Source organism: Myotis daubentonii, chromosome 3 (assembly GCF_963259705.1).
Source record: "Myotis daubentonii chromosome 3, mMyoDau2.1, whole genome shotgun sequence".
Taxonomy (NCBI): Eukaryota; Metazoa; Chordata; class Mammalia; order Chiroptera; family Vespertilionidae; genus Myotis; species Myotis daubentonii.
The window spans coordinates 205052416-205079897 of NC_081842.1; the positions used below are offsets into that span (position 1 = coordinate 205052416).

A 27482-nucleotide genomic window follows, 5' to 3' on the forward strand; every position below is an offset into this window, starting at 1 on the left:
CGTCCTAACTTTTCCAACCGAGATCCCTTTAGGCTGGACAGAGACTCTCCAGTTTCCACAGGCCACCCACTCCCTTTTGTGCAATACTTTGCTGATTCACGCGTTGGTGTTACTGTTAGGCCTTAAAGACGTTCGAGCTTGTGCTTCTCAGCGTGAACCCTTAGGTCCCTGGGAAAGTAGGTTTTCCGGAGCAATCCACTCCTTTGTGGTCTAAGGAGTGAGGTTTTAGTATCTGAATTTCATTCATCCTATTTGCTTTCTTTTTTTTTCATTCATTCTACTTTCCTTGCCCTCTCTGATCACTCCATTCCAACTAGATACATGGGTTTTTCCTTTTGCAGGCATGAAGCCTGATGCTGCAGATCATAATTAATTATATCCAGCATGAATCAGGATTGTCTTTAAAAGATCCCAAAATAGACATGGGAACTGGCAAGATGTGCTCAAAACCAACTGAGGCTCCTCAGCCATGGCCTCCTCTTTTGCACACTGAGACTAAAAGAAAAAAGAAAAGAAAGACAATCACACCATTAATGGCACAGCACACGTCCCCTGTACCAAGCCCAGCCGCAGGCTGTCTTCTTCTTAAACAGGAAGTAGCAGTCATTCTATATGGATGAGCAGGCCAGCTGGAGACACGGGATTTTAACGTTACCTGGCATGGCATCCATGGAGATATAGGGCTCAAATGGAATGGCCTTCTTCCTGTTCCGTGTGATTAAGAAGACGCCCAAGAACGCGATGAGGCACCTGAGGGACAGAGAGATAAGGGTGGAAGAGAAATAAGGCCAGAGGGAGGCTGGGAGGGATCCTTTCAAACCCAGGCAATGGAACACAGGGAGAAAGAAGGCTGCAGGCTGCAGGCTGCGGAGGTGGGTGTTCACTGCAGAGCAGCCCTGAGAGGCTGCTGGGCCTGAGATCAGCGGGGAGCAGACGTGCGATGGATAATAGCTCCACGCGCCCTACACTCTGCACAAGCCTTCATCAGGATAAATTAGACTCGCCCAGGCAAAACTCTCACAGTCCTTTACTTCCACTGAGCCTGGCTCTCAGAACCTTGCCTTTAAGCGTATTTGTTTTCATTTAAAATGTTCTCTAAAGCCGAAATGTAATCAATACAGGAGTAGAGAAAGTAAAAATCGGGAAGTCCTTGTACTCTCCCAGCCCCACTCCCTCAGGCAGGTGCATATTCCTCCAGAGCAATTCTTTGTTTTTTTCCTTTTCCCTGGAGCCTGGATAAACAAGCACACTTTCTAAAAACGGAGGTATGGCCTGGCTGGTGTGGCTCAGTGGTTGAGCATCGACCCATGAACCAGGAGGTCATGGTTGGATCCCAGTCAAGGCACATGCCTGGGTTGTGGGCTTGATCCTCAGTAGGGGGCGTGCAGGAGGCAACTGATCCATGATTCTCATCACTGATGTTTCTATCGCTCTCTCCCTCTCCCTTCTCTCTGAAGTCAAGAAAAACATGTTTGTTAAAAATATATAAAATAAAAACGGAGGAATGATTTTCATGCAGTGAAGCGCACAAACCCTAAGTACAGAGGTCCACCATTTAATCTGTGTACACACACGTGTGATCGCCACCAGGTCAGCAGAGAAGGCATTTCCAGCCCCCACCCCCCGCCCCCAACTCCAGAAAGTGTCCCTGACCTCTTCCCAAGTCATGCAACCCTCCCAGAGGAAACCACCATTGTGACTTCTGTCATCACACATTCGATCTGCCTGTTTATGAACTTCTGGGAAGTTGCCTCATAGTGGGTATGACTCTTTTTATGGCTAGCTTCTTTCAGCCAGTAAATGTTTTTAAGATTCATCCACTTTATTGTGTGTCTGTGTCTTAGTTCATTATTTTTAACTAGAGGCCAGTGCACAAAATTTGTGCACTGGGGTGGGTGGGGGTGGGGTGGGGTCTGCTCAGCCTGGCCTGTGCCCTTTCGCAGTCTGGGAGCCCTCAGGGGATGTCCGACTGACGGCTTAGGCCTGATCCCTGTGGGCATCCTTAGCACTGCCGGGGAGGTGGGAGAGGCTCCCCCTCACCACCACTGCTCTCGCCAGCCATTAGCCCAGCTTCTGGTGCACTGACCACCAGGAGGAAGCTCCTGCATTAAGCGTCTGCCCCCTGGTGGTCAGTGCCATTATAGTGACCAGTCCTTCTATGGTTCGGTCAATTTGCATATTAGCCTTTTATTATACAGGACTAGAGGCCCAGTGCACAAAATTCGTGCATGAAGGGCAGAGCGGGGCGTCCCTCAGCCCGACCTGCACCCTCTCCAATCCAGGAGCTCTCAGGGGATGTCCTACTGTCGGCTTAGGCCTGCTCCCCGTGGTTCTCTGCTGTCTGCAGGGCCCGCTTGGCCGCTCCCGGGTCACCGCGGTGATGGCCAAGCAGGCCCTACTCTCAGCGGCCACCCCCCAGAACTGGAGGACTCCAGTGGGGCTGAGAGGACTGGGCACCGCCATCTTTGTGTCAGAGTGATGGTTAATTTGCATATTACTCTTTTATTAGATAAGATTGTTGTGTTGAACCCATTATCTGAATATACTACAATTTGTTTTCCACTCTCCTATTGACAGACATTTAGATTATATCCAATTTGAGCATATTATGAATAAACCTACTGTAAATATTCATGTATAAGTCATTTTTTTGTCAATATATGTACTAATTTCTTTAAGGAATATATCTAGAGGTAGAACTGTGGGATCTTAGACTAGACCAGTGATGGCAAACCTATGACACGCGTGTCAGAGGTGACACGCGAACTCATTTTTTTGGTTGATTTTTCTTTGTTAAATGGCATTTAAATATATAAAATAAATATAAAAAAATATAAATCTTTGTTTTATTATGGTTGCAAATATCAAAAAATTTCTATATGTGACACGGCACCAGAGTTAAGTTAGGGTTTTTCAAAATGCTGACACGCCGAGCTCAAAAGGTTCACCATCACTGGACTAGACTATACATTAAAAAAAAAAAATAACTTTTTTCATCTAATGTATCCTAGACATGGTTCTATGTCAGTACCTATAGACTGACCTCAATTTTTCAAAATGGCACCATGGTACTTTATTACATGAATATATTATAATTTAATCTGTTTCTACTGCTGGGCATTTAGGTTGCTTCCAATTATTTGCTTACACCATTGATTTTAAAATTAATGTGTTTTTGTGTCCCATTTCAATTATTTTCCCAAAATAAATTAGAAATGAAATGCTACATCAAAAATATGCTCATTTAAAATTTTTATTGATACGGCCAAATTGTCCTCTCCCACATTAAAGAGCTTCCCACAGTCTCCTCATCCTCTGGCCAACGTGAAATATTATCAATCCTATTAATTTTTGCAAAATGATGGCGTCTCATGTAGCTTCAATATGTATTTCTTTGATCTGAGGTCAGGTTGCCAGGCCTTTCATGTGTTAAAATGTGGTTTTTAGAAATGATAGGGAGATGAAAGCCCAACAGAGAAGAAAGGAGAGGAAATGAAGCCCTCAGGGAGGAAAGTGCTCACCTCTGGGGAGAGAGCGCCAGTCCCTGCCGCTCCGGCCCTCAGGGAATGCCCAGCCCTCAGGGAATGCCCAGCCTCAGGGAATGCCCAGCCCTCAGGGATTGCCCGGCCTCAGGGAATGCCCAGCCCTCAGGGATTGCCCAGCCCTCAGGGAATGCCCAGCCCTCAGGGAATGCCCGGCCCTCAGGGAATGCCCAGCCCTCAGGGAATGCCCAGCCCTCAGGGAATGCCCAGCCCTCAGGGAATGCCCAAGGGGCTGAAGCCATAATGGGAGGGAGGGGACCTGCCTGGAGCTGTACACCCAAGGCCCTGGGGCCAGAGAGGAGGCCGGGACTCACCCCAGTGCAAACATGCAGATGTGCAGCGCGTCCTCCCCGATGAAGTCCAGGTAAAACACTGCGCCTGCAGCAAACAACGCAAAATGCGGGTGAGCTGCTTTCAGATCACAAATTGCCAGTCTGTCTGGGATCTGGCTAAGCTGTCTTCCCTGTAGGAAACCAAAGCGATCAAAACAGATGGTGACCGCACCTAGTAAAATATTAGGAGAACCGAATTAAAGCCACTCCAGGGAACAGATTGTCTTCTTTTCCCCGTTTCGATGCCCCTCTTATCTCCATCATTTTTTAACTTTGTATTTTGAGACAATACTAGACCCACAAAAATAGTGCAAGGTTTCCATGTACCCCACCCCCCCCCCAGCTCCCTTCAATGAAACAATACCAGGAACTAGGAACTAAGCTACAGACCGTATTTACCAGTTTTCACATGCTCCTCTTCCCTATCTTTCTTTTTTTGTTTTAAACATATTAAAAGTTTTTTTTTTTTTTTTTATTGATTTCAGAGAGGAAGGGAGAAGGAGAGATGGAAACATCAACGATGAGAGAGGATCATTGATCAGCCGCCTCCTGCACGCCCCACACTGGGATTGAGCCCACAACCCGGGAATGTGCCCTGACCGGAAATCAAACCCATGAACCCTTGGTTCATGGGTCAATGCTCAATCACTGAGCCAGGCCACATTGGTTCTTACTGGCCTTTTTTAACTCTGAAGGTTTTATTATTTTATTTTATTATTTTTATTTTTTTAAATGTATTTTATTGATTTTTCTAAAAATATATTTTATTGAGTTTTTTTTTACAGAGAGGAAGAGAGGGATAGAGAGTTAGAAACATTGATGAGAAACACTGATCAGCTGCTTTCTGCACACCCCCTACTGGGGATGTGCCCGCAACCAAGGTACATGCCCTTGACTGGAATCGAACCTAGGACTCTTCACTCCACAGGCCAACGCTCTATCCACTGAGCCAAACCGGTCAGGGCTCTGAAGATTTTAGTTGTTATTGCCACTTAAAAACAAACAAACTCTGCCCTGGCCAGTGTGACCCAGTTGGTTGGAGCATTGTCTCATGTACCAAAAGATTGCAGGTTCAATTCTTGGTCAGGGCATATACCTAGGTTGCAGGTTATATCCTGTTGGGGTGCGTACAGGAGGCAACCGATCGATGTTTCTCTCTCCCCATCCCCATCCTCTCTCTCTCAAATTAATAAAAACACTTCCTTGGGTGAGGATTAAAAACAAAAACAAAAAACCTCTAACATGTTTGCAGCCTCTAAAGCCACCACAGAAAGAAAAAAAAAAATTAGGGGTAGAGTAGAAGAAAAGAAGAATATAATCATCATCATCTCAACATCATCGTTGATTGAGTTCCTATTATGTTGCAGATGCTTCATATACTCACAATTTCCAAAATGTATATAGAAGAAATTTGTGGTTTCTTGTCCAATGGAGGCTGTGGTGCTAGCTGATGGCAAAAATTGTTAAAGAAGCCTTGCATAAACTCTACAAAGTAGGGGGCGTTTGGATTGTACATATTTCAATTTCAGGAGGTAAGTGCTGTTACTTCTATTTTATGAATGTAGAACTTAGGCACAGAGAGGTTAAGTGATTTTTCCCAGAGCCACACAGCTCTGTGTCTATGCTGGGATGCAAACGCTGGTCTTTCTGGCTCTAAATCCTGTATTTTCTTCTTCTTTTTTTAAATCTCATCAGAGGATATGCTTTTATTGATTTTAGGGAGAGAGAGAGAGAGAGAGAGAGAGAGAGAGAGAGAGAGAGAGAGAGAGAGAGAGAGAAGAAACATGGATGCTTGCCTCGCCTACTCACTCTGATAGGGGATTGAACCCACAATCTAGGTATGTGCCCTGACCAGGAATTGAACCTGCAACCTTATGTGTATGGGACAATGCTCCAACCACCTGAGCCACCCAGCCAGGGCTAAATCCTACACTTTTTCCGTGGGCAGAATGAGTCAATGGAATTGGCATTTGGACCAAGGAGGAGCCCCCTCCCTCCACACTGGGGTACTATCCCTGCTGCTAAGGCAGGAGACAGAAACCTAGCAACCGGCAACACTTACCGGCTGTGATGGCGATGGTTGTGGACAGAATGTAGCCCACGCTAGCAATCAGAGAGGAGTCGTACATCTGTGAGGCTTGACTTAAAAACCTGCAATACAAAAGCACTCTGGTCAGTGGGCTGTGGGGGTGTCGGAAAGGCTGGTGAAAGCGGTTTGAAATATGAAGATGATGCATCCCTGGGCTCGTCAAGAAGCCGCCTGTGTGTCTCTAGGTCTGAGGCCCTGCTTTGCTCCTCTTCCTCCCCAGATTCATAACCGGAGGCCCATCCCCGTCCCCCAAGAGGGCCGTGCCTTCCCCGCTCACACCTTCGACCACGTGGTTCTTGTTATTGGAAATGCCCTTCCCTCATGTCTGGGCCCCCCGAGTCCCCACCCCACTAACAAGAACCATTCCTGGTGGCGTTAACACTCCAAGAAACTCTATTCACTTGTGACATTCTGTCTTGTTAACTATTTTTTTAAACAAATTTTCTTCTTAATTAAAAAATAATGTGATCACTGTAATATACAGGGGTGGGCAAAAGTAGGCTTATCACTGTGAGTATGGGACAGTTTATTTTTATATTATAATCATAACCTACATGTCTTTTTTCCATACACACAACTGTAAACCTACTTTTGCTAACCACTGTTTATAGAAGAAAGAGGGGAAATTGGAATGATTCCTAACCTCCCTGTCTAGGATAAAACTGCCATTGTTTTAGGATCTATTCTTTGTCCGTTCTCTGTGTACTGTTTTAGTTATTCATCTGCTTACACCATAACATACTTCCCACTCGACAGTCATCATGTTTACCGGGCTGCCCCCAGTGAATTGGAGGACAGTGGCTGTGGCTCCTTGTCTGTGTGTGTGGAAGGGCCTGCACACAGTAGGCCCTTGGTGCATCTGGCTGACTGGGTGAGGGAGAAGCTCCCAGAGGTGGGCGGGGCATCCGATCCGTCCTTGTAACCCCTGGAGCGCTGGGCACAGAGCCCGGGCACTGGGCAGGGCCTCAGAGGTGAGGACCAGACTCGTTGCAGTTGGATGAAGAACAGAAACAGTGGACACAGGGATAGGAATACTGACCATCAGAGCTGATATGCAAGGGACGTTATCCTCGGGGAGGTGGTGAGAGCTTCCTGTGATCCTCTCAGGTAGGGACTGTTATTCCCATTTGCAGACAGAGAATCTGCATCTTAGGGAAGCTGAGGGGTAAGGGCTGTGGGCAGGGAGCAGGGTGCCTGGGTTCAAACCTCAGCTCCACCACTTCCTGGCCTTTTAACCTCGGCCTTGACTGTATCACCTGCCGGAATGGGGTGCTGTGGGATGAAATGAATTCACGTGGAATCGGTGAGAGTAGAGCTGGCTTACCCTGGACATTAGTCACTCCCACAATCCGTCAAGGCCACGCCGGTGGACAGGGAGCCAGGCCGCTGGAGAAGCAGCCTCACGCGTCACACTGAAACCCGCGCAGCTCACCCTCCTGCCCACACAGCATGGTCAGCCTCCTGCCAGGCCCACGCGGGGCACCAGGCTCAGATGTAAACAAGGCCCAGGCTGCCCTCAGCCCTGATGCTTTTGACTTAATTCTTGTGCGTAGAGAGGGAAGCGACCACCTCGCTCTTCCACTTGGGAAGCTTTGGGGGCGATTTCCTGAGGACAGGAAATGACAACCTCGTGTTGTTCACCTAGCGGACAAATGGGTGCCTCGCGGGCACGGCACAGCTCGAGTCCCTGACACGGACGCCTGCCTGGGAGCATGCATTTCTCACAGTTTGAGGCAGAGGGCCAAACACATCCACTCCAGGCTTTGTCTTTTAAGCCACAGAGCCCCGTCCGCAGGACAGCTAAGTGAATTAGCAGCCCCCGCTCTCCCCACAGCGGATGCCAAGCCCTGGCGGAGGCTGCATCCAAATGCTCTGCCTTCCCTGCGACTTCAGAAACAATGTAATGAGGCCCAGAAAATGCAAGAGCCACAGAGGAAAAGAACATGCAACTCACGCGGCTTGATAGATGGCCGTGGCCACCATGCACACGAACATCACGTAGAAGATGGGGTAGTCGAGCTGCAGGTTCCCCTGGATGGACAAGACGAGCATCCCGGCCACAGCCTTCACTGTCACCACCGTCATGGAGCCTGCAGGGGAGCACGGGCGTGTTGGGGCCTCAGGAACACGGAGGGGGTCAGACCCTGACAGTCAGTTTGTAACCCCAAAGGGCTTGTGAAAAGAATGGAGGGAACCCGGCACGGCCAACCCAGGGATTCCCGTGGTGAGAAGACGCTGGTTGTCCCGGATTGCAGGGACTTCTCCCGGGAGCTGCCTGCTGTCTGTGCTGCTACATCAAAGAAGCGAGAAAAGTAAAGCCTTGACAAGTATTTCCAAGCGTCGCTTCTACACCCCTAAGAGCAATGAGTTCAGGTCTCTGTGTCTGGAACACAGTGGAAGGCCCGGACCATCTTTGAAAGGATAAATGAACTTTCTTTTTTTTTTTTCAATATAGAGAATCATTGATCGGCTGCCTCGTGGATGCCCCCTGCTGGGGATTGAGCCTACAACCTGGGCATGTGCCCTGACTAGGAATTGAACCGTGACCTCTGGGTTCATAGGTCGATGCTCAACCACTGAACCACACCGGCCAGGCTAAATGAACTTCTTCTGAGTATCATCCTCATGGCAACCACAAGAAAAACATGTCATGTGTAAGGAGTTCTTTTTAAAAACATGTCTTTGGACAGAGGTCCCCCAATGTTTCAGAACCGTACCCCCAATGTGTATGCACATGCTTTTCCAATATACATGTGCTTATTATTCTACAACGACAGTCATGCAACACTGTGCAAATGTGTATGTACATTATGAGATGCTTATACGTGTGTACATTATGAAACATGTGCAGGAAATACCATCGAAAAGGTGGAGATAAGGATAAACTCTAATATGTTCTTCTCCCAGGCCTGGGGGACCCCTTGCTCACCTCATCACGGAGACCATTGCTGGTGCAGAAATGACTCCTAAGCTGAACCTGTCAGGTCCCCCGGCGAAAGCAGGAGGTAAAAGAAACCTCCCCCAACTAGGGTGCAAATGGAGCCCCTTATTCTGGCCAAGATGCTCTCCTTTCCTAGCTGCCTCAGCTTCTGCTCATCCTGCCTTCTCCTGCCCATCGCACACGCGGCTTCTGGGCCCCTCGGTCCACAGACTGGTTTTCAAACACCCCAGCCAGTTACGACAGCCTTCACCAGGCGGCCCTTGTGAGGGAGAAGGGGACAGAGGAGAGTGGCCGACGGGCCTTGGGACCTTCCGGGCTTCCCACTCAGCAGGAGAAAACGTTCTGGGGCCACGACCTTCCGATCCACGTTTAAAACAAAGTCCTCAAGAGATGGACCACCGACACACGTTATAACACGGATGGACCCCTAACACATCACGCTCAGTGAAAGAAGCCAGTCACGGAAAGCTGCACAGTGTATGATTCCATGTCTATGGTTCACCCGGAAAGCCAAGTCCGTAGACAGAAGGGGAGCCAGAGGTCAGCCAGGGGCTGGGAGGAGGAGGAGGGAATGGGACTGACGCTAATGGGTCAGGGCGTCTTTGGGAAATGTTTGAAAAAGTTTGAAATGTGCTTACGACAGCTGCATAACTCTGTGAATACACGAAAAGCCACTGAATCGTGTACTTTAAACAGGTGAACTTTCTGGTGTGTGAATCATATCTCAATAAAACTGTTTTTAGAAAAATCAAAATAATCAACCCTGTCTTGTGGTGGCACCTCTGTGTGTCCCTGGAGTGGGGGCCCGCCACGGGAAAGACAGAAGCGAAACAACAGGTGTGGGCACTTGCGCTTGTCTCACTGAGTCGCCCCTTCGCCCCCTCCCCCTCACCCCCTCGCCCCCAGATCTGGGTGTTCTCTTCCGCCCAGTGTCGGAGGACAGTGCGGCTTCATCAGGGAGAGTGACGGGGAGGAGCAGCAGGGTCCCCCACCCCCTCCTTCCCCGGGAAGCACAGGTATTCATCAAAGCTCCAGTGAGTGACCAAACACTGTGCGGGTTAGCGCCTTGCCCCGAGCTGATGTAGGAACCGCTTCCCCCATGGCACCCAGCCCTCTGAGATAGCGGTTCTCAACCTGTGGGTCGCAACCCCTTTCACAGGGGTTGCCTAAGACCATCGGAAAACACATATTTAATTACATATTGTTTTTGTGATGAATCACTATGTTTTAATTATGTTCATTTGTAACAATGAAAATACATCCTGCATATCAGATATTTACATTAGGATTCATAACAGTAGCAAAATTACAGTTATGAAGTAGCAGCGAAAATAATTTTATGGTTGGGGGTCACCACAACATGAGGAACTGTATGAAAGGGTCGCGGCATTAGGAAGGTTGAGAACCACTGCTCTAAGAGGAAAGGAAAAACAGAGCAAAATCAGTTCGTGCCTTTGAACCCACAAGTCCTTCCTAAGCTCTGAGTGGTTTTGCGTGGACCCCTCAGGACTCTGGTTGAAACCTGCCCCACCTCTGACCTCTGTGCCGTAACCTCCCAACCCTCCTGACGCTCGTCTTCTGATACCGGAGTAACGAACCCAGTTATTAACTAACAGGAAAGGAGCAAAGGGAAGGCCAAATACCACAGGCCTGCATTTGTGCAGCCTGGCCAGTAAGCGGCAGGTGAGCACTGCCCAGGTCCATTCCCCGCGGACCACCGGGAGAAGGGCCTGGACAGGGCGAGAATGGACACATGCCCAGGAAAGGCTGGGTGAGATAGGGACGGTGCTTGTCTGTCAGCCACACCCGGGAACAGGTCACTGGCCAGAGGAGGCGTGGCCACTACAAGTGTGGGAAGATTTGAGATACTTAAGTTCCTAAACAAAGGAGTTCGCGCTCTTGTGCCCTTGACTCCCGGGCTGAGGGGGGGTCTCACGCCCCTGCATTGGCCCCAGAGGTCACAGCTATGCGGACCCCACACAACGGGACTGATGGACTGCAGCCAGCCTGGTGCTGAACGGACCCAGCTCAGAAGGGAAGCTCTGGACCCTGGCTCTGCGTCTGGCTCTGCTGAAGCCCAGCTGCACATCTTCCAGGACCGGACGAAGGGAAGCGGGACTTTAGGAACCAAGGGATGCAGTTCCACGCAAACAAAGCTTTCTACCACATCTCATCCTCCCGGGTAGTGGCGGGGGGGGGGGGGGGGCGCACTCCAGAAATGCTCATTCCAGCGGAACCCCAAGAACCCCACTCCCACCAGCAACGGAGAAAGACCATCCACGCATTTCTTCTATAACATGCAGCTGTCACCCCCAAATGGATTTGTGCCCTTGTTTACTGTCATTTCCTCTTCAGGATGGAGGCACCGCCGGGCTGGTCTGTCCGGTGCAGCACTGCAGCCAGTTTCCAGCACCATCCCGGGCACTTAGGAGCCTCGGTACCTGAACCAGAACGCGGGACACAGCCAGCGAGGTGATGGAATGCAGGGGAACTGCCCCCGGCCAGCAGGGACCTCCTGGCGCTCCTCGGTGACGGCAAACCTCAATGCCCAGACCCCCGCCCAGGCCCCCACTCACCGAGCAACGCCACCAAGAGCAGAATCACCACGATGTTGTTGACGTTCTTCTCCTTGTAGAAGTACAGCAGCAAGCAGAACAGAATGATCTCCACCAGCTACGGGAAGCAGCACGAGGGGGTCAGCGGGGGCCACGGGGACAGGCAAGACCAGGAGGCCCTGGGGGGCTGGGCTGGGGGTTATGCTGCTGACTTCATGAGTCACAGACCCTCAGGGTCGAAAGGGCATTGAAACACCCAGCATTCCCCGCACTACTGACGGGATCCTGTGGGGAAGGCGGGGAGGCCGAGTGACTGTCGAATCCCTGGCCACACTGAGGAGTTTGCTTCATGGCTGAGCTTGGAGGGTGAGGGGCTGGCCCCACAGCCTCCCCGTCTTGGATGGGCAAGAGGCATCAGGCTGAGATGGTCTCCGCCCACTTTGCTGCTACATGGGTCACCCCACTAAAACTGGGGGTCGGCCAAAGGGGGATGCTTGCTCACGGAGAAGAGCTCTCTGGTGCAGTAGACAGGTATATATGCCCCTGGTCTCCTAGACAACCCTCCAATGTGTGCGGCTCAGTAGGGTAGGAAGAAGAGGACACCAGCCCAGCCAGCGTGGCTCAGTGTTTGAACATCGACCTATGAACCAGGAGGTCAGGGCACATGACCTGGTTGCCAGCTCGATCCCCAGTAGGGAGCCTGCAGGAGGCAGCCAATCAATGATGCTCTCTCATCACTTTTGTTTCTATCTCTCCCTCTCCCTTCCTCTCTGTAAAAAATCAATAAACATATATTTTAAACGAAGAGAAAAGAAAGAAGAGGACACGAGTCAGGGAGGCCCCAGTTTGACCTGGGATCTGCTTCTGAACTAGCGGTGTGACCTTGGGCAAGTCACTTCTCTAAACCTCAGTTACCTTCTCTGTGAAATAGGGATGATAATTCTTATCTTATATGTATTATTGCAGGTTCACTTAATGAACACAGAAATAAGCCAGAGACCACTCTCACCATTTTATTTATACTCAAGTAATTAAATTGACACCATATTTGAATTATGGTACGGTCACAGCCCCAAGCTTGTAAATGGCAGAGCCAGGATTTGAACCGGGATAGTCTAACTTAAAGTCTGGCTCCAGGGCCCACGTGCTGTACTGCTAGGCTACACTCCCCGAGGCCAGGAGGCCACAATGTCTGGCATTTAGTAGACTCTTACTATTAGGCAATGGCAAATCTAAAGCTTGACAAGTTCCCCCATCTTGGATTAACAACTTGTCCTTTCTACTCCTCAAAGGCTCAGACATTGGGCAATACTTTCCCAAGAAGCAAAGCCAGCCCCGGCACCCAGCAAAACTAAAGCAGAAAAATCCGACAATGACTCGGCTCCATTTGCCTACCCCAACCTCCTACCGGAGTTTATTTGTTATAAAAACCGATGCAGATACATTAATGGGCATTTTGAAGGGAAAAATTTTAGAAAATTCCTCATAATGAGAGACCGCAAAACACAGCTGTTCTCATTTTCCTGTTTCTTCCTGTTTTTGTCACAGTGGATACATATTTTACCTACTTGTCATCACAGTCAACGCACAGTTTTGTACCGGGCTGCTTTTGGTTACCATCAACAATGTTCATGTTTTATGAAGTTGTCATAATTAGCTCTAATGGCTGCAGAACAGCCCATCCGGCAGATGGAGAGTTATTGAGCATCCCCAGCCATGGTGCGTGCGTGCAGGGGGGCCATTTTTCGGCCGTTCTTCCCGAAGCCTAAACGCAAGCTGGAACGGCACGCGGCATTCTCTCGTGAGAGGGCCGTGCATGAGTGGGTGCCTCTGGGCAGACCAGGGGTTCTGTGGGCGTGTCTCATGTACTGTTTTTTAACCCACAGTGTCTGGCACCTAACAGACTCTCAGAAATACTGATTGATTTGACTTGGCTGCGTCTCTCTGGCTGGCAGCGCTGTCTCGGTCGCAACGGAAGGAGATCAGCTGAACCGCCCCTGAGCATCATGCTCCTCTCCCAACAGCAGCCCAGGGCCAGCGACTCCGCCCTTCCGGTTCAGTGACTGGGCCAAGGCCACACCGCCAGACATTGTGGCCTCCTGGCCTCAGGCAGCGTAGCCTAGTGGTATAGCACGTGGGCCCTGGAGCCAGACTGTGAGCTAGACTGTCCAGGTTCAAATCCTGGCTCCGCCACTTACCAGCTTGGGATGGTGACTGTACCATAATGCTACTTTATAGAATTATGGTGTCAATTTAATTACTTGAGTATAAATGGATTTGAGCCTGTGTTGCGGGTAAACTTTTTCCTACACAGGTGGGTCTTGGGCCCTGTCCTGCAGGTAACTAGCTGCTGGGGCTGGCCCGCGGGAGGTGACACAGCACCCGTCTTGGGGACATCTTTCTTCTGTCCTGTGGGAAAGCTGAGGAAAAGGGGTGCGCGGTCCCAGGCTGCTCACGTCAGGAGGGCACAGTCAACACTGGCGTTGGCAGCCATGGTGAAGGACGGTGGCACCGAGGCCAGGCAGGCCTGGCTTTGAGTCCAGCTGCGCTCTCATGGGACTCAGAGCAAGTCAGCTACCCTCCCTGGCTCCGGTTTTCTCATCCAAAAAGTGGAGAGGAAAACACTTACTTTACAGGGCTGTTGAGAGAACCTGAGATGATACACAGCGCCAGGCTGGGGGCAGGAACACACCAGCAGCTTTGGCAAGCACCTTGAATGTTTTCCTTGACTAGTTTATTTGCAGACCTAACACGGGATGTAACTGGGCGGAGAGAGGACTGAGCCCTGGCTGGGCGTTCAGGGGACAAAGTTTTCAGTGTCTGCCGTGTTTCTATCAGCTTCTACCAGCTGCCCAGTGATACTGGGCAAAAATAAGTAAATAACATGTTATAATTGTTAACATTTTTAACTTTTCTTCTAACCATAAAAGTGTGAAATGCTCCCTGTAGAAATTCTGGATGATACATACAGATGAAGACAAAATAAAACTCAGTCATAATTCTATCTCCTCAAGACAACTACTGATGGAACTTGTTTTTGCATCTAGTCTTTTATAGATAGAGGCCCCGTGCACGGATTCGTGCACCAGTGGGGTCCCTCGGCCTGGCCTGTGGGGATTGGGCCGAAACCGGCTCTCTGACATCCTCTGAGCAGTCCTAGATTGCAAGAGGGCAGTTCTCGGGTGACACACCCCGGAATCGGGCTCCCTCCTCTCTGGTTCCAGGTGTGTCACCCAAGAACCACAGCTGCCAAGTCACCGCAGATTGGCAGCTCCTGCGTTGAGTGTCTGCCCCCTGGTGGTCAGTGTGCGTCATAGCTACCGGTTGGACGATAGGACAGTCGAGTAGGCTTTTATATATATAGACTAGGTGTGCATACCCACAAATTCCTCTGAAGAATAAAGTTACCGTACTCCATATGCAGTTTTAAACATTCCCCAGGACCTCAGGGAAGAAAGCATCTCCCCGTGGACCGTGCACCCTCTTCAGTGCTGTGGAATACGTCACGGTTCACATGAACACCCTAATGCTGGGCCCTCAGGCTTCTGGTTTCTAAGACGCGGTCCCCCTCCAGTGTTTCAGGTGGAAGGACCAGGTTTCTCTTACCATGTACAAGAGAAAAGGCCAGCTCACAAGGTGCCTGGTGATGTTCTCGCCCGTCATCTTCTCGTGGCTGTTGGGTGCGAATGTCACCAGCAAGTAGGTGCCCACAATGGCCAAACCGCAGCCGACAAAGGACAAGACGTAGCGCCCTGCAGGGAAGGGGAGGCTGTCAAGGGCTCACAGCAGGCACAGGCCCCGGCCAGGGTGTCTTTCTGGGGCAGCACAGCTGACCTGGTATAGTTTATACTGTTGGGTTTTCTTTACTTAAAAAAGAGATTATCTTATTTTTTTTTAATGAGGTGTAGCAAGCATACAAAAAAGGGCTCGATGGGGCTGGCTGGTGTGGCTCAGTGGATAGAGCATCAGCCTGTGTACCGAAGGGTTGCAGGTTTGATCCCTGGCCCCACGTCAGGGCTCGTGCGGAAGGCAACCAATCGATGTATCTCTCTCACATCAATGTTTCTCTCTCTCTCCCTCGCCCCTCACTTCCTTCCACTCTCTCTATCAATGGGAAAAATATCCTGTGAGGATTAATCCCCCCAAAATGCTCAATGAATTGTTACAAAGTGAGCACACCCATATAACCAGCATCCAGATCCAAAAGGGAACCTTCACAGGACCCCCAAATCCTCACGTGTGCCCCCTCCCAATCACTGGACCCCACCCCCAGGGGAACACTTTGACTTCCACCAGCACCGAGAGTGCCTGGTTTGTTCTTTACCTAAATCGGTTCATACGGTATATTCTCTTGTGTCTGTGCTCACACCAGAAGCCTGTGAGCTTCATCTGTATTGTATGTGTAGCGGTACTTCCTTCGCTCTCTGGTCCACGGTGTGAATAGGACACAGTATGTCCATTCTACTGTTGATGGGCATTTAAGGTGCCACCATCATGTCACTCCTGAACTCCTTAGCACAGCTTATAAGGCCGGACATCATCCAGTCCTCCATGCCTCCTTGCTCTCATGTCCTCCTTCCCACTTTACTCATCACTCTCCACCACTGGCCTCTCCGATACTGGACACACCAAGCTTTCTCCTACCCCAGGGCCTTTGTACCTGCTGCTCCCTCGACACGGAACACTCTGCTCACAAACTTGGCATAGTAGTCTCCTTAGTATCCCTTTAGGTTTGGGCTGAAAATTCTCCTCTTCAGAGAATCTAACCCTGACCAGTCTAGGTAACGCATTCCCATGTTCCCAGGGCCTACCAAGAAGCATACGATTTTCTCCGAAGCACTCACTGAGATTTAGAAATATTTTGTTTATTTAGTTGTTCACTTGTTTATTGTATGCCCTCCCCACCAACACACACACACACACACACACACACACACACACACACACACACACACACGACTGTAATCTCCATTCACACAGGAATCCTGTCTGTCCTACTGCTATATCCCTGGTCCCTGCAACAGAGTGTGGCACTTAGTAGGTATCTTAGGGGAACACACCTTCCCCACTCCCCGGGTTTCCATGTGGGGAGAACTCCACTGGACAGACACTTCAGTCTCTTGCCTCATTGTCTGCATTTAACTGCGTGGGGCCAATCTATCAAAAGAATTTATGCCCCCAGGTTTTGAGGTTTCTTGTTCCTTCCTTTTCTGCCCCAGACTGTGTGAGGCTGTAATTCTGGGGAGTGTTCTGTTCTGCAAATGCAAATGTCTTCTTGGGAGACTGGCCCAGGGTCTAGTTGGGACACGGGGAGGATGTCCGTTTGGCGGCACCCCTACGCTGCGCGCTCTGATTTAGCGTCTGTTGGTGATAAAGCGCACCAGCGGATCTCCGGTGTCTGCCCTCCGTGTTTACGTCCCGCTGCTTTAGAACGCAGGGCGGGAACGAGGGCGCCTTTCCTCTGGCTTCCTACAGTCCCAACAGCAGGTGCTCAAGCAACACTGATTTTTGAATGGTTGGGGAGTCACTGATGAAAAACCCAGCTCTCCCGATGAGAGTGGAATATAGACTCACACCGGGCGCAGGGAACAGACAGCCTCTAACTGCCGAGAGCTGGCGTTATAACGAGGAAAGGACAAGCACAACATTAGGAACATTAGGGGGCTCCAATCGGTGCACTTACTCAGGAAGTCTTTAGGTTTCCACTTTTCCTTGATGAATATGATTCCTATGATGGCGCTCGCTAAAACAGACAGACAGACAGACAGAAAGCACAGGGAAAAGAGAATGAGGTGCCATCCGTCAGTCACAAGGAGTCCCTTCGCCCATGCCCACGGGGTTGGCTCATCTGCGTGCGCTGGAGCCTGGTCCTTCCTGTCCTCTCACGCATGCTCCCAAGAGCTCGGCCCCTTCTGGTCTCCCTGTGGGTCCCTCTCGGAAAGGGAGGCTCCTCTCTGGGCCTTCCTGAGGATTTCCTACACGCCAGGAGCACCGTGTGTTGAGTGCTTGCTGGGCGACAGGCAATTGACTACAGTTATTTCTGGCATGTTCACCCTTTGAGGTGGGCGCTGCTGTTATTCCCATTGGAAAAACGAGGACATTGAGGCTGAGAGAGGTGAAGACCCATGCAAGGTCACACAGCTGATAGGCGCAGGCTAGCCTCGAACCCAGGACCACGGACGGCCAGGGCTCTGGCTCTTCATACTGCAGTGTCTACTGCTGACATTTTCACCTGGATCTTGTTTCTCACTGACTTGCCGCACGGAAGATGCACTCAAACTTCTGTGACTGCCCTAAAGGGTGGGTCTCAGGTCCCTACTCTATGACACTTTTCCAGGTCGGGGCTGGGGGCGGTGCGGGTGGGGGGTGGTGCGGGGGGGGGGGGAGAACCTTCAATGGACAGGCCCTTCTGTCTCTTGCCCCACTGTCTGCATTTCTCAACGGAGTGGGGCCAATCTATCAAAAGAATTTACACACTGAGGTTTGGTTCTTTGTCCTTCCTTTTCTGTCCCAGACTAAGTGAGGCTGTAATTCTGGGGGAGCGTTCTGTTCTGCAAACCCAAATGTTTTCTGGGAGACTGGCCCAAGGTCTAGTTGGGAAATGAGAAGACAGTCCATTTGGCTGCACCCCTAAGCTGCGTGCTCTAATTGAGCTTTTATTAGTAAAAAAGCGTAACTTCTGATCTGTATCTGACTTCCGTGCTTATGTCCCGCTGTTTTAGAACGCAGTGAAGGAAAGGGGGTGCTGGATCCGGCTTGCAGCAGCTGCGGTTGCTACATATTCAGGAAACCACGGGTAGCTTGAAAACAGCCACAGTGGGCATGTTTACACCACGTAAATCAGAAACGCTACAAATCGGGTCTTCCTCCCGCTTTCTGTCCCTTCCCTCCTTCCTCCTGCCTCCTCCTCCTCTTCGCTCCCTCTCCCTCTCAGTGGCTTTATCAGCACACCACTGAAAATACCCCCTTCTCCAAGCAATAGGGGCAAACCAATGAGATAATACGTGTAAATCATCTGTCACATGGTAAATGCTCAAAAACTGGACTATAATTATTATTAAAGTACTCGGAACAGTGACTCATAAGTACCGAGTATCTGTAAATGGTGGTTATTGTTATTTTTAAAATTATGTCTCACCGGGTGACTTGAGAAGCCATAAGAACCTCTTAATTTCCAGTGGCTGCTACCTCAAGGCCCATCATTATAATTCAGCCCCTTGTTTTGAAGAATTTGATTATTTCATCTTTATTAAAATTCAAAGACTAATATTTAATGCATTTGATCACTCAGGCACGCACTCCTCACTGTGAATGAAGTTCTGAAAGCCCTTTGGCAAGATCGGCCATGGGCAGAGGACACATCTAAATAACTGTAGGGGCTGGGCAGTCACACAGATGTAGGAAGTGAGTCAGACGTGAGACAACAGGAAAAGGTTCGGGCTATGGCCCACGACCTGCCTCAAATAAAGGCATTCAAACTCTATGTTTAAAAGATACTGTGTGGGTGGCCAGTGTACCAACCCTGGTCAAGAAAATGAGGGTCTTATCATAGGACCAGCGAAAGCAAACAGGTTTCCACTCCTTTGCCAGCTCCTGGTAACTGGCAGTGGCTGCCTGAATCTGAGAATGCTGGGGCCCCACCGAGGCTCACCAGGAAGGAATGCCATGATGGATGCCTGATGTCTGTGCTCTGTAAGGGCTTAGATCAGGGGTTCTCAAACTACGGCCCGCGGGCCACATGCAAATACAAATATTGTATTTGTTCCCGTTTTGTTTTTTTACTTCAAAATAAGATATGTGCAGTGTGCATAGGAATTTGTTCATAGTTTTTTTTTAAACTATAGTCCGGCCCTCCAACGGTCTGAGGGGCAGTGAACTGGCCCCCTGTTTAAAAAGTTTGAGGACCCCTGGCTTAGATTATCTTGACGGTGTTGGGATGAAGAGGTTAAGGTGTACCTTCCTTCTGAAGTGGAAATAAAAAGCAGTCTAGGGGACAGCTATAATAATGTCAACAATTTAAAAAAAAGCAATTCTGATAAACTCTCTGAATCTTAAACAGATTCTGGAGGCAGACAGTCTAGTTCATATACCAGCCCTGCTCCTCACGGGCGGTATGATTTGGGGGAAGTAACCTCACCATTCTGGGCCACGGTTTCCTCGTCTGAAAAATGGGGATAATAACAGGATCTCCCGCAAAAGGCTGCCAAGCGGGTTAGAAGAATTAATACCCACAAAGGAGGGCAGGGCCCGGTGTGTATGAAGCCCTTTTAAGCGCTAGCTGTTACTATCCAAGCAAGAGCTGGTACGCTTAACAGGTATCATTGATCCCGGTGATCACACAAGCAATTGAGTCTCAGGGAGGGATGGGGGAGGCTGGTCTTACCGATCACGGAGACTGCGCTGAGGGGCACGATCAGTGAGAGAGGAGCGAAGGCGTAGGAGGCAAACACGCCCAGCTCGCCCAGCAGCAACAGGAACAGGCCCAGCCACCATGTCTTGGTCTTGAAATAGGCCCGGGGGTCCTTGGTGCCTGCCAGCCGGATGTGGCAGTACTTCTAGAACAGTAAGTAAAGCAGTCGCCATCCAAGTACTAAATTGTTATTCAAAGACAGTAGTTTCCAAACTGCCCGGGAAGCCTTAACAATTCAATACAGGAGCCTCGGCCTCAGAGGAGGTGTGGGTGGAGCCTGGGAACATGCGTTTCTAACACGTCACAGCGTGTGCAGTCTGGGGCGGGGGCCACGGGCTAGGCACCCCCACTGTAGCCTGGCCTCAGGCTGGCCCTCTCCCTCTGACTGCAATGCTCGAGGGTCCCCATGTCTGGGCGCCTGCTCAGCTGCACTCTCTTCTGTAGGAGGGTGGGCAGCTCTGCTGGGCAGCCCTGTGGGTATCAGTGGACCCTGCCTTCCCTCGGGTGGGTACTTGGGCCAAGGAAGGCCAGTATCCTTTGTTCTGGAAATGTGAACGTGGGGCGCAGAAACTGAGGCAGTGACTAAGGAAAGACCGCAGGGTATTGTCCCAGGCCCATCCCAGGGATGGAGTGGGCAACTTCCCCCAGAGTGGAGGCAGCTGGGCTGGCACCAGACACCCTGGCTTATCAGCTGCATCTCTGTCCCAGCCAGTGCTGGTGACTGACACTCACCTGGAGGTTAAGTGCAATGCTGACCACAAGGTGCCCGAAAATGGCCAAGAGGGCGCCGATCAAGTTGTCCTGTGAGGAAAGGTCACAGAAACAGATGTTAGTTGGGCCGAAGCTCAGGGGCCCCAGGACCCATTTCCCAACGGTTTGAACAGGTTCTCAACACTTCTGGATAAAAACCGGAACTTGGAACAGAACGGACAAACTCCCATTCTAGCAACCAGTAGTATTTGTCTTGAGTATTGAAAGAACAGTCTCATTCTTCTCACTCAAATATTCATTCCTAGAGCAATATCATTTTTTACTTAATAATTACTATAAAACATTATGTTGCATTAATCAATTGTATCAATTAAAAAACACTTCCAGATTTTTATACCGAAGAACTTTATACCAAAGGAACTTTTTAAAAATGAAATTTGGTTACATACTCTACATTCTTTCTTGTATAGAGAAGTATGATAGGTGTTCATTACATGTTTAGGTGTTAAAAGATAGACACAAATTTGTGATAAAATTCTGTGGAGAAAACAGAAGAGAAATACACATTCAAGGAGAAGAAGGAATGCTGTAACATTTCCAGCTGTTACCGAAGAGCCTTAGAAAGACGGTGGTCAGTGTCCAGTGGCCTTTATATTCCCTAGGCTTCAGTTAAGTGCAGAAGAAGTGTTTTTTATTTTTTTTAAAAAATATGTTTTTATTGATTTCAGAGAGAGGAAGGGCGAAGGAGAGAGATAGAAACATCAATGATGCTCAACTACTGAGCCACCCAGCCAGACTTATTATTTTATTTTTAAAATATATTTTTATTGATTTCAGAGAGGAAAGGAGAAAGGGGGGTGCATCAATGATGAGAGAGAATCATTGGTCCGTTGCCTCTTGCATGCCCCCTACTGGAGATTGAGCCCACACCCCGGGCATGTGCCCCGCATGTGCCCTTGACTGGAATCGAACCTAGGACCCTTCAGTCCGCAGTCCAAGGCTCTATCCACTGAGCCAAACCGGTTTCGGGCAGAGGCCGTTTTTTAAATCAGTATGTAGATGTGCCAGGAATGACATCCTTTGCAAATATCTAAATTTATAATGGAAAGTTATAAGTTTTATTTATTTATTTATTTTAAATATATTTTTATTGATTTCAGAAAGGAAGGGAGAGGGAGAGGGATAGAAAAATCAATGATGAGAGAGAATCATTGATCGGCTGCCTCCAGCACGTCCCCTACTGGGGATTGAGCCCGCAACCCAGGCATGTGCCCTTGATTGGAATCGAACCTGGGATCCTTCAGTCTGCAGGCCAACGCTCTACCCACTGAGCCAAGCCTGCCAGGGCGAAAGTTTTAAGTTTTAGATGTCAACTTGAGACAGTATAGGGACTGCGCTCAGGAGTGAAAAATATACCTGGTGGCCAGAAAGCCAAGTTAAGGCCAGGTGGCCAGAAGGAACATCGGGTATGATGACCACAAGCATGTCACCACTCTCCACTCCCTCCTTTTAAAAACATGCAAAATTTTATCTCCCTTCTCACCACTTCCTTCTCCCTTGCTTCTCCTACCCTGACGTGGAAAATCCCACAAGCCCCCCTTTTTCTAAAAGCCCATGTTTTCGTGAAAGCCTGCTTCGTCCCCAGCTTATAAAAAGCCAAGCAGAGCCAGCCCCGAGCCAGCTCAGGGGACCTGCCTTTCCTCTGTGCTGCCTGCCTTGTGCTCAGGAAAATGCTTAATAAAATCTATCTGGAAATTTCTCTGGGGTCTCCTCTCGATTTCTATCTTAGGGAACCCAAGAACCCCGATGCCAGTAACCAACTAAAAGAATGTGTGAGGAGCCCTAGCCGGTTTGGCTCAGTGGGTAGAGTGTCGGCCTGTGGACTCAAGGGTCCTGGGTTTGATTCTGGCCAAGGGTACATGCCCGGGTTGCGGGCTCAATGCCCAGAGTGGGGCGTGCAGGAGGCAGCCGATCAGTGATTCTCTCTCGTCATTGATGTTTCTATCTCTCTCTCCCTCTCCCTTCCTCTCTGAGGAAACACAGTGCTTCTTCAGAAGATCCAGTCTGAGGACCTCAAAGGCAGCCCTTCATTAAGTGCGGCTCTTAAAGATACAAAGCAGAGACCTCAACCTCCTGAGGGTCAAATAAACACCTGGTGGCCAAGCATGTGTTCCGCCCAGTCATTTAGTTTACCTGTGCTAATGAGGAGGCGGAATTGTTAAACAGGGTTAACAAGCAGATTCTACAGGAACTGCCTTGGTCAGACAGGCGACAAAAGGACTCTGGTTCCAGCTCCAACACCTCAGAGCTGCTCGATCACCTTTATGGGAGATGAAGGCGAGCCGGACACAGCCTCCAGGACTTGGGCAAAAGCCAGAGACCTGAGCAAGGGCTGTTCCGAGGACGCTGCTGGGGTCAGGTGGCCCGAGAGATTGGCTGGCTTCAGCCTGGATGCCTTTCTCCCTGGGGAATAACAGTACACACACACACACACACACACACACACACACACACACACACACACACACACACCCCTCCGGCCCAGGGTTGGTGCATGAACCTCCTCAGATAATTTGAAGACAGCACTTAGCATTAGGGTGAACCATATGAAACTGCCAATATTCAGCTGCCTTTGACCTGCCAAAGCGGCAGTTTCATATGGTTCATTCAACCTACAACCGGTAGCTGCTCTATTGCTCTACCCAGAGACACCGAGCTGTCCCCGCTGATGCCTCAGAGCACCAGGCTGCCTGAGCAGGTGGTGCTGACAACTCGCCAAGTGGAAGGGAAGAGATGAAGCGGGCTGCTGCATGGCCACACGGACAAGCCAAAACGAATGCAGAGAGTGGGGAGGGGTGGAACCTAGAAATGAAAACTGCAAACCTGCCAAGGGTCAACCAAGCTAAGCAGTAAAAACGTGGTTAAAGGGTTACTATGACAACAAAGGCGGAGGTCTATGGAGCATTTACACACCTGGGCATGGCGCCAGGCCATTCTACGCATCCCCTCCTCGGGGCCACGAACAACCCTCTGAAGTGGCTTCTACGATGAGCCCTGTGTTTAGCACGTTCAGTGGAAAGGAGGTGACGGATGAGCACAGTAAGGCTGAGACGTAGACTAACTCGCTCAAGGTGGGGACGAAGGGTTTGAGGCTGAAGGCCTGACTTCCAGTTTCCTGGGGATAACGACCCCTCCAGACTGAGGCTTCAAAACAAATTAGGAAAAAAACAGCCCCACCTCGTAAGTGCTACTTCCCACTAATGACACGGCAGCTGAGGGCTCTTTAAGAAGCCATGTCTGTAAGCATATTCATCCCCACGGATAATGACTGGTTACAGGCATGTTAGTCGCAGGTAACGTACCTAACGCCCTGTCATCAAAGCGGCTCAAAGGGCTCAGTCCACACTAATTATGCCCCAAACCCTTGTGAAGTGGTGACTGGTGCAATTTTATGAGAATTTAAAGTCATGCAAAGAAGTGGCCTTGGGCCCAGGGGTTACAGTTGGAACACCCACCTATTAGCCGCCCTCCAGTGTCTGGCCAAGGGCAATTCAGAGTGGAGGCAACGACCAGCAGGACTCCTGATATTCCGCTCCTCCTCCAAGTCTCAGAGCTTGAAGACTGTCAAGTGGGGGTGCCCAGGTCTGCGGGCTGGAGGCGGCGCCTTGGCAGCCCCACTTCTGGGCACCAGTGGGAACTTTCCCAATCTACACTGCTCCTCTCTTTGCTGAGGAACACTCTGGGTGCTCCCATGGAAGTTCTTTAAAGTGTTCATAAGTAGCCCTCACTGGTTTGGCTCAGTGGATAGAGCGGTCCCGGGTTCGATTCCGGTCAAAGGCAGGTACCTAGGTTGCAGGCTCGATCCCTGGCCCTGGTCAGGGTGCGTGTAGGAGGCAACCAATTAATGTGTTTCTCTCACATTGATGTTTCTCTCTCTCTGTCTGTCTCTCCCCACCCCTTCCACTCTCTCTAAAAATCAATGGAAAAATTTCCTCGGATGAGGATTAACAACAACGAAGACGTGTTCATACATAGACACAGGGACCTGACCCTGGAACCAGTGGCTCTGTCCCTTAGGAAAAGATGCTGCCCAAACAGTGGCTTTCCCACCGCCAGGCAGGTCTGGGGGCAGCCTCAGGTCGCCGCCTTCACCTGCGACATCTTGAGTCCTTCAGCCGCAACACCTGACGGAGAGGAGTCTTCTGAGGCAACGCCTAGTTGGGTTTCACCTGAAGTGGAAGGGAGGGGTGGAGGGGAGGAGGGCCGCCCTCATTTTAAAGGCAAATACCTGGGTGGGCGGGAAATCTCAGTTACCTAAGAAGGCCCAAGACTCAGCCAAAGTCACCGAGTGAGCAAGTGAACACAGGTCTCCTAACACTTTGGTCCCCAATAGATTTCAGGTGAGGAAGTAGTGCGGCCTCACAACTACCAGGAACCTCCTATTCAGGACATATCTAGTCCAAACCGGGGTATTTTGAGAATGACGGGGGCTTTATTAATCCGCATGGACATGAGGCACAGACCAAGACTTCCAGGCACGGTATTCATAGTGCAGCCTCTGAATGGGCGTGTTATGGGCGAGGGAAGTGGGGTGAGGGCAGGCAGCCGGATTTCAGACACGGCTGCTTCTAGCCATGGCTTCCACAGACCCAAATATCAAGGGGGCGGGGAGGGCAGCAAACCAAAGCCACGTCTCCCTTCTCTTCCGCTTCCTTGTGTGGACTGTGAACTTTGAATGCTACCAACCTGGGCTGGGGTCCTGCCTCTGCCACTGACGCTGTGTGAACTCTCGGAGCCTCGGCTTCCCCTCTGAAAACTGGAGCTGAGCATAGCACTCCATCGGGTTGTCATGTTATAGAAACTAGAGGCCCGGTGCACGACATTTGTGCACGGGTGTTGGGGGGGGGGGGTCCCTCAGCCTGGCCTGCGCCCTTTAGCAGTCTGGGAGCCCTCAGGGGATGTCTGACTGCCGGCTTAGGCCCGCTCCCACCCGCGCTGCAGTCAGACATCCTTAGAGCTGCCAAAGAGGCGGGAGAGACTCCCGCCACCACCACCGTGCTGGCCAGCTGTCAGCCAGGCTTGTGGCTGAGCGTGGCTCCCTCTGTGGGAGCGCACTGACCACCAGGGGACAGCTCCTGCATTGAGCGTCTGCCCCCTGGTGGTCAGCGCGCGCCACAGCGACCAGTCGTTCCACCATTCGGTCAATTTGCATATTACCCTTTTATTATATAGGATAAGGCATGTGTTGAAACATTACATGACACATAATAAATACGAAAACAATTCTAGGTGTTACTATTAATTTTACAATTTTCATTTTCATTATTATCATTACTGTTAGCAACAGTAAGGATCCTTTCTGGCTCTGATATTCTCTGATCCAAGAATTGACCTTTTACCAGCTACGACTCTGAAAGGAAACAAACTGTTCCGGGAAAAGCAGCCAAAGGTCACCAAGGCAGGAAGCTCTGCTCGGCTATTGGTATCCAGGTGGAACCTCAGCTCCAATCTCCTGTTCCAAGGACTGCTTTATATCTGCCGACAACAGCCTTCATTTAGATCCCACGGGGACAAGACCACTCATCACTTGTTTAACCTGAATTCCCACAATCCCTATCCCTTGGGCTTAACCTGCTAACAGTTAAGTAGAAGCATTCTGGCTTGCTCTGCGGGTTACTCACAGTCGAATACAAGAGATATGGTAGCAGTCCAGCTAACCAGGCTCTGCCACATGTGTAGCCTGGCTTCAGGCCAGCTCCTGTCGCTTACCTTCTCCAGCAGGCGAGGCACTGCCATTTTGACAATCACCAGTGCCAGGGACAGAAGGGGCTTCCCAGAGTGCTGGCATACTGCAGGCAGCAGGGAGTGGTGCATAGAACCAGGGCCGTGGATGTACGCAGACTCCATTCGAATCCCAGCTTTACTGCACCTACTGACTGTGTGGCCTTGGGCAAGTTAATTAGCCTCTCTGTACCAGTTTCCTCAAATGTAAAATGGGATTATAGTAATAGCCACCTTATGGGTTTGTTTGTTTTTTAAATCCTCACCCAAGGATATTTCTCTTTATTTTTAAAAAATAATTCTTTATTGTTGAAAGTATTACATATGTCCCCTTTTTTTCCTTACGGGGGTTTTGTGAAGATTAGCAGTCCCTGTCATATAGTAAACACTCAGCAGATGTTAGCTGCTGTGATGATGATGATGATGATGACTACAGTGATAGTGAATTGGCCATGGAAGTGTGGATAAAGGACCGATCGTTTCCTTCCAGGAAGACTGACAAAGGCTTCATGGAAAAGGTGATACCTGAGCTGGAGCTGGGAGCATGGGCAGGATTTCCAAAATCAGAAATGGGATGGTGCAGGTAGATCCTGTTTCCTCTGCAGCGTCAGGTCACCCTCATACCCGCCCTACAGGACGGACCTAAAACTGACCTGCAGCGGAATTACATGGCTTCCCCGAGTTATAACGCTAGAACGTGACAGAGCTGAGATCTGAAGCCCGGAACCTCTGGTTCTAAAGACCACGCTCAAAACACCCTGCTATATCTCTATTTTTGCACAAAATTCTGTCCCGAAGGGTAGGTACCCATGGAAATCGCTTCCTCTACCTCCCTCGTAGATGGTAAGCTCCTCCAGGAAGCGATATCTCAATAATGGACACAGTTCCCACCCCACCCATGCAGGCCTGGATGTTCAGGGTGTCCCATAAATGTATACACACTTCGAATGACTATAAAGGCAGTGTTTATTAAAATACATTTTATTCTCAAAATGTAATAGAATCTGCAGACAAAAGTGTGTATACATTTTTTCGAGACACCCTCTATATCAGTGGTTCTCATCCTTGGCTGCACATTAGAATCACCTGGGAATCTTTTTAAAATCCTGATTTCTGGGCCT

At 49.9% G+C, this 27482-nt stretch overlaps 1 protein-coding gene across 2 annotated transcripts in view; it reads right to left on the bottom strand.

Annotated features, from left to right (window-relative positions):
* NIPAL3 (NIPA like domain containing 3) overlaps positions 1-27482 on the bottom strand; it is a 38532-nt gene that overhangs the window by 6411 nt on the left and 4639 nt on the right. For both annotated transcript variants that reach the window (XM_059690811.1, XM_059690813.1), the window contains 9 exons: positions 20602-20670; positions 19843-20014; positions 17143-17202; positions 15066-15211; positions 11481-11577; positions 7918-8053; positions 5937-6025; positions 3857-3920; positions 656-750 (listed from right to left, as the gene is read on the bottom strand). In XM_059690811.1, the coding sequence (XP_059546794.1) occupies positions 656-750; positions 3857-3920; positions 5937-6025; positions 7918-8053; positions 11481-11577; positions 15066-15211; positions 17143-17202; positions 19843-20014; positions 20602-20670 (928 nt within the window). The remainder of the gene's footprint in view (positions 1-655; positions 751-3856; positions 3921-5936; positions 6026-7917; positions 8054-11480; positions 11578-15065; positions 15212-17142; positions 17203-19842; positions 20015-20601; positions 20671-27482) is intronic.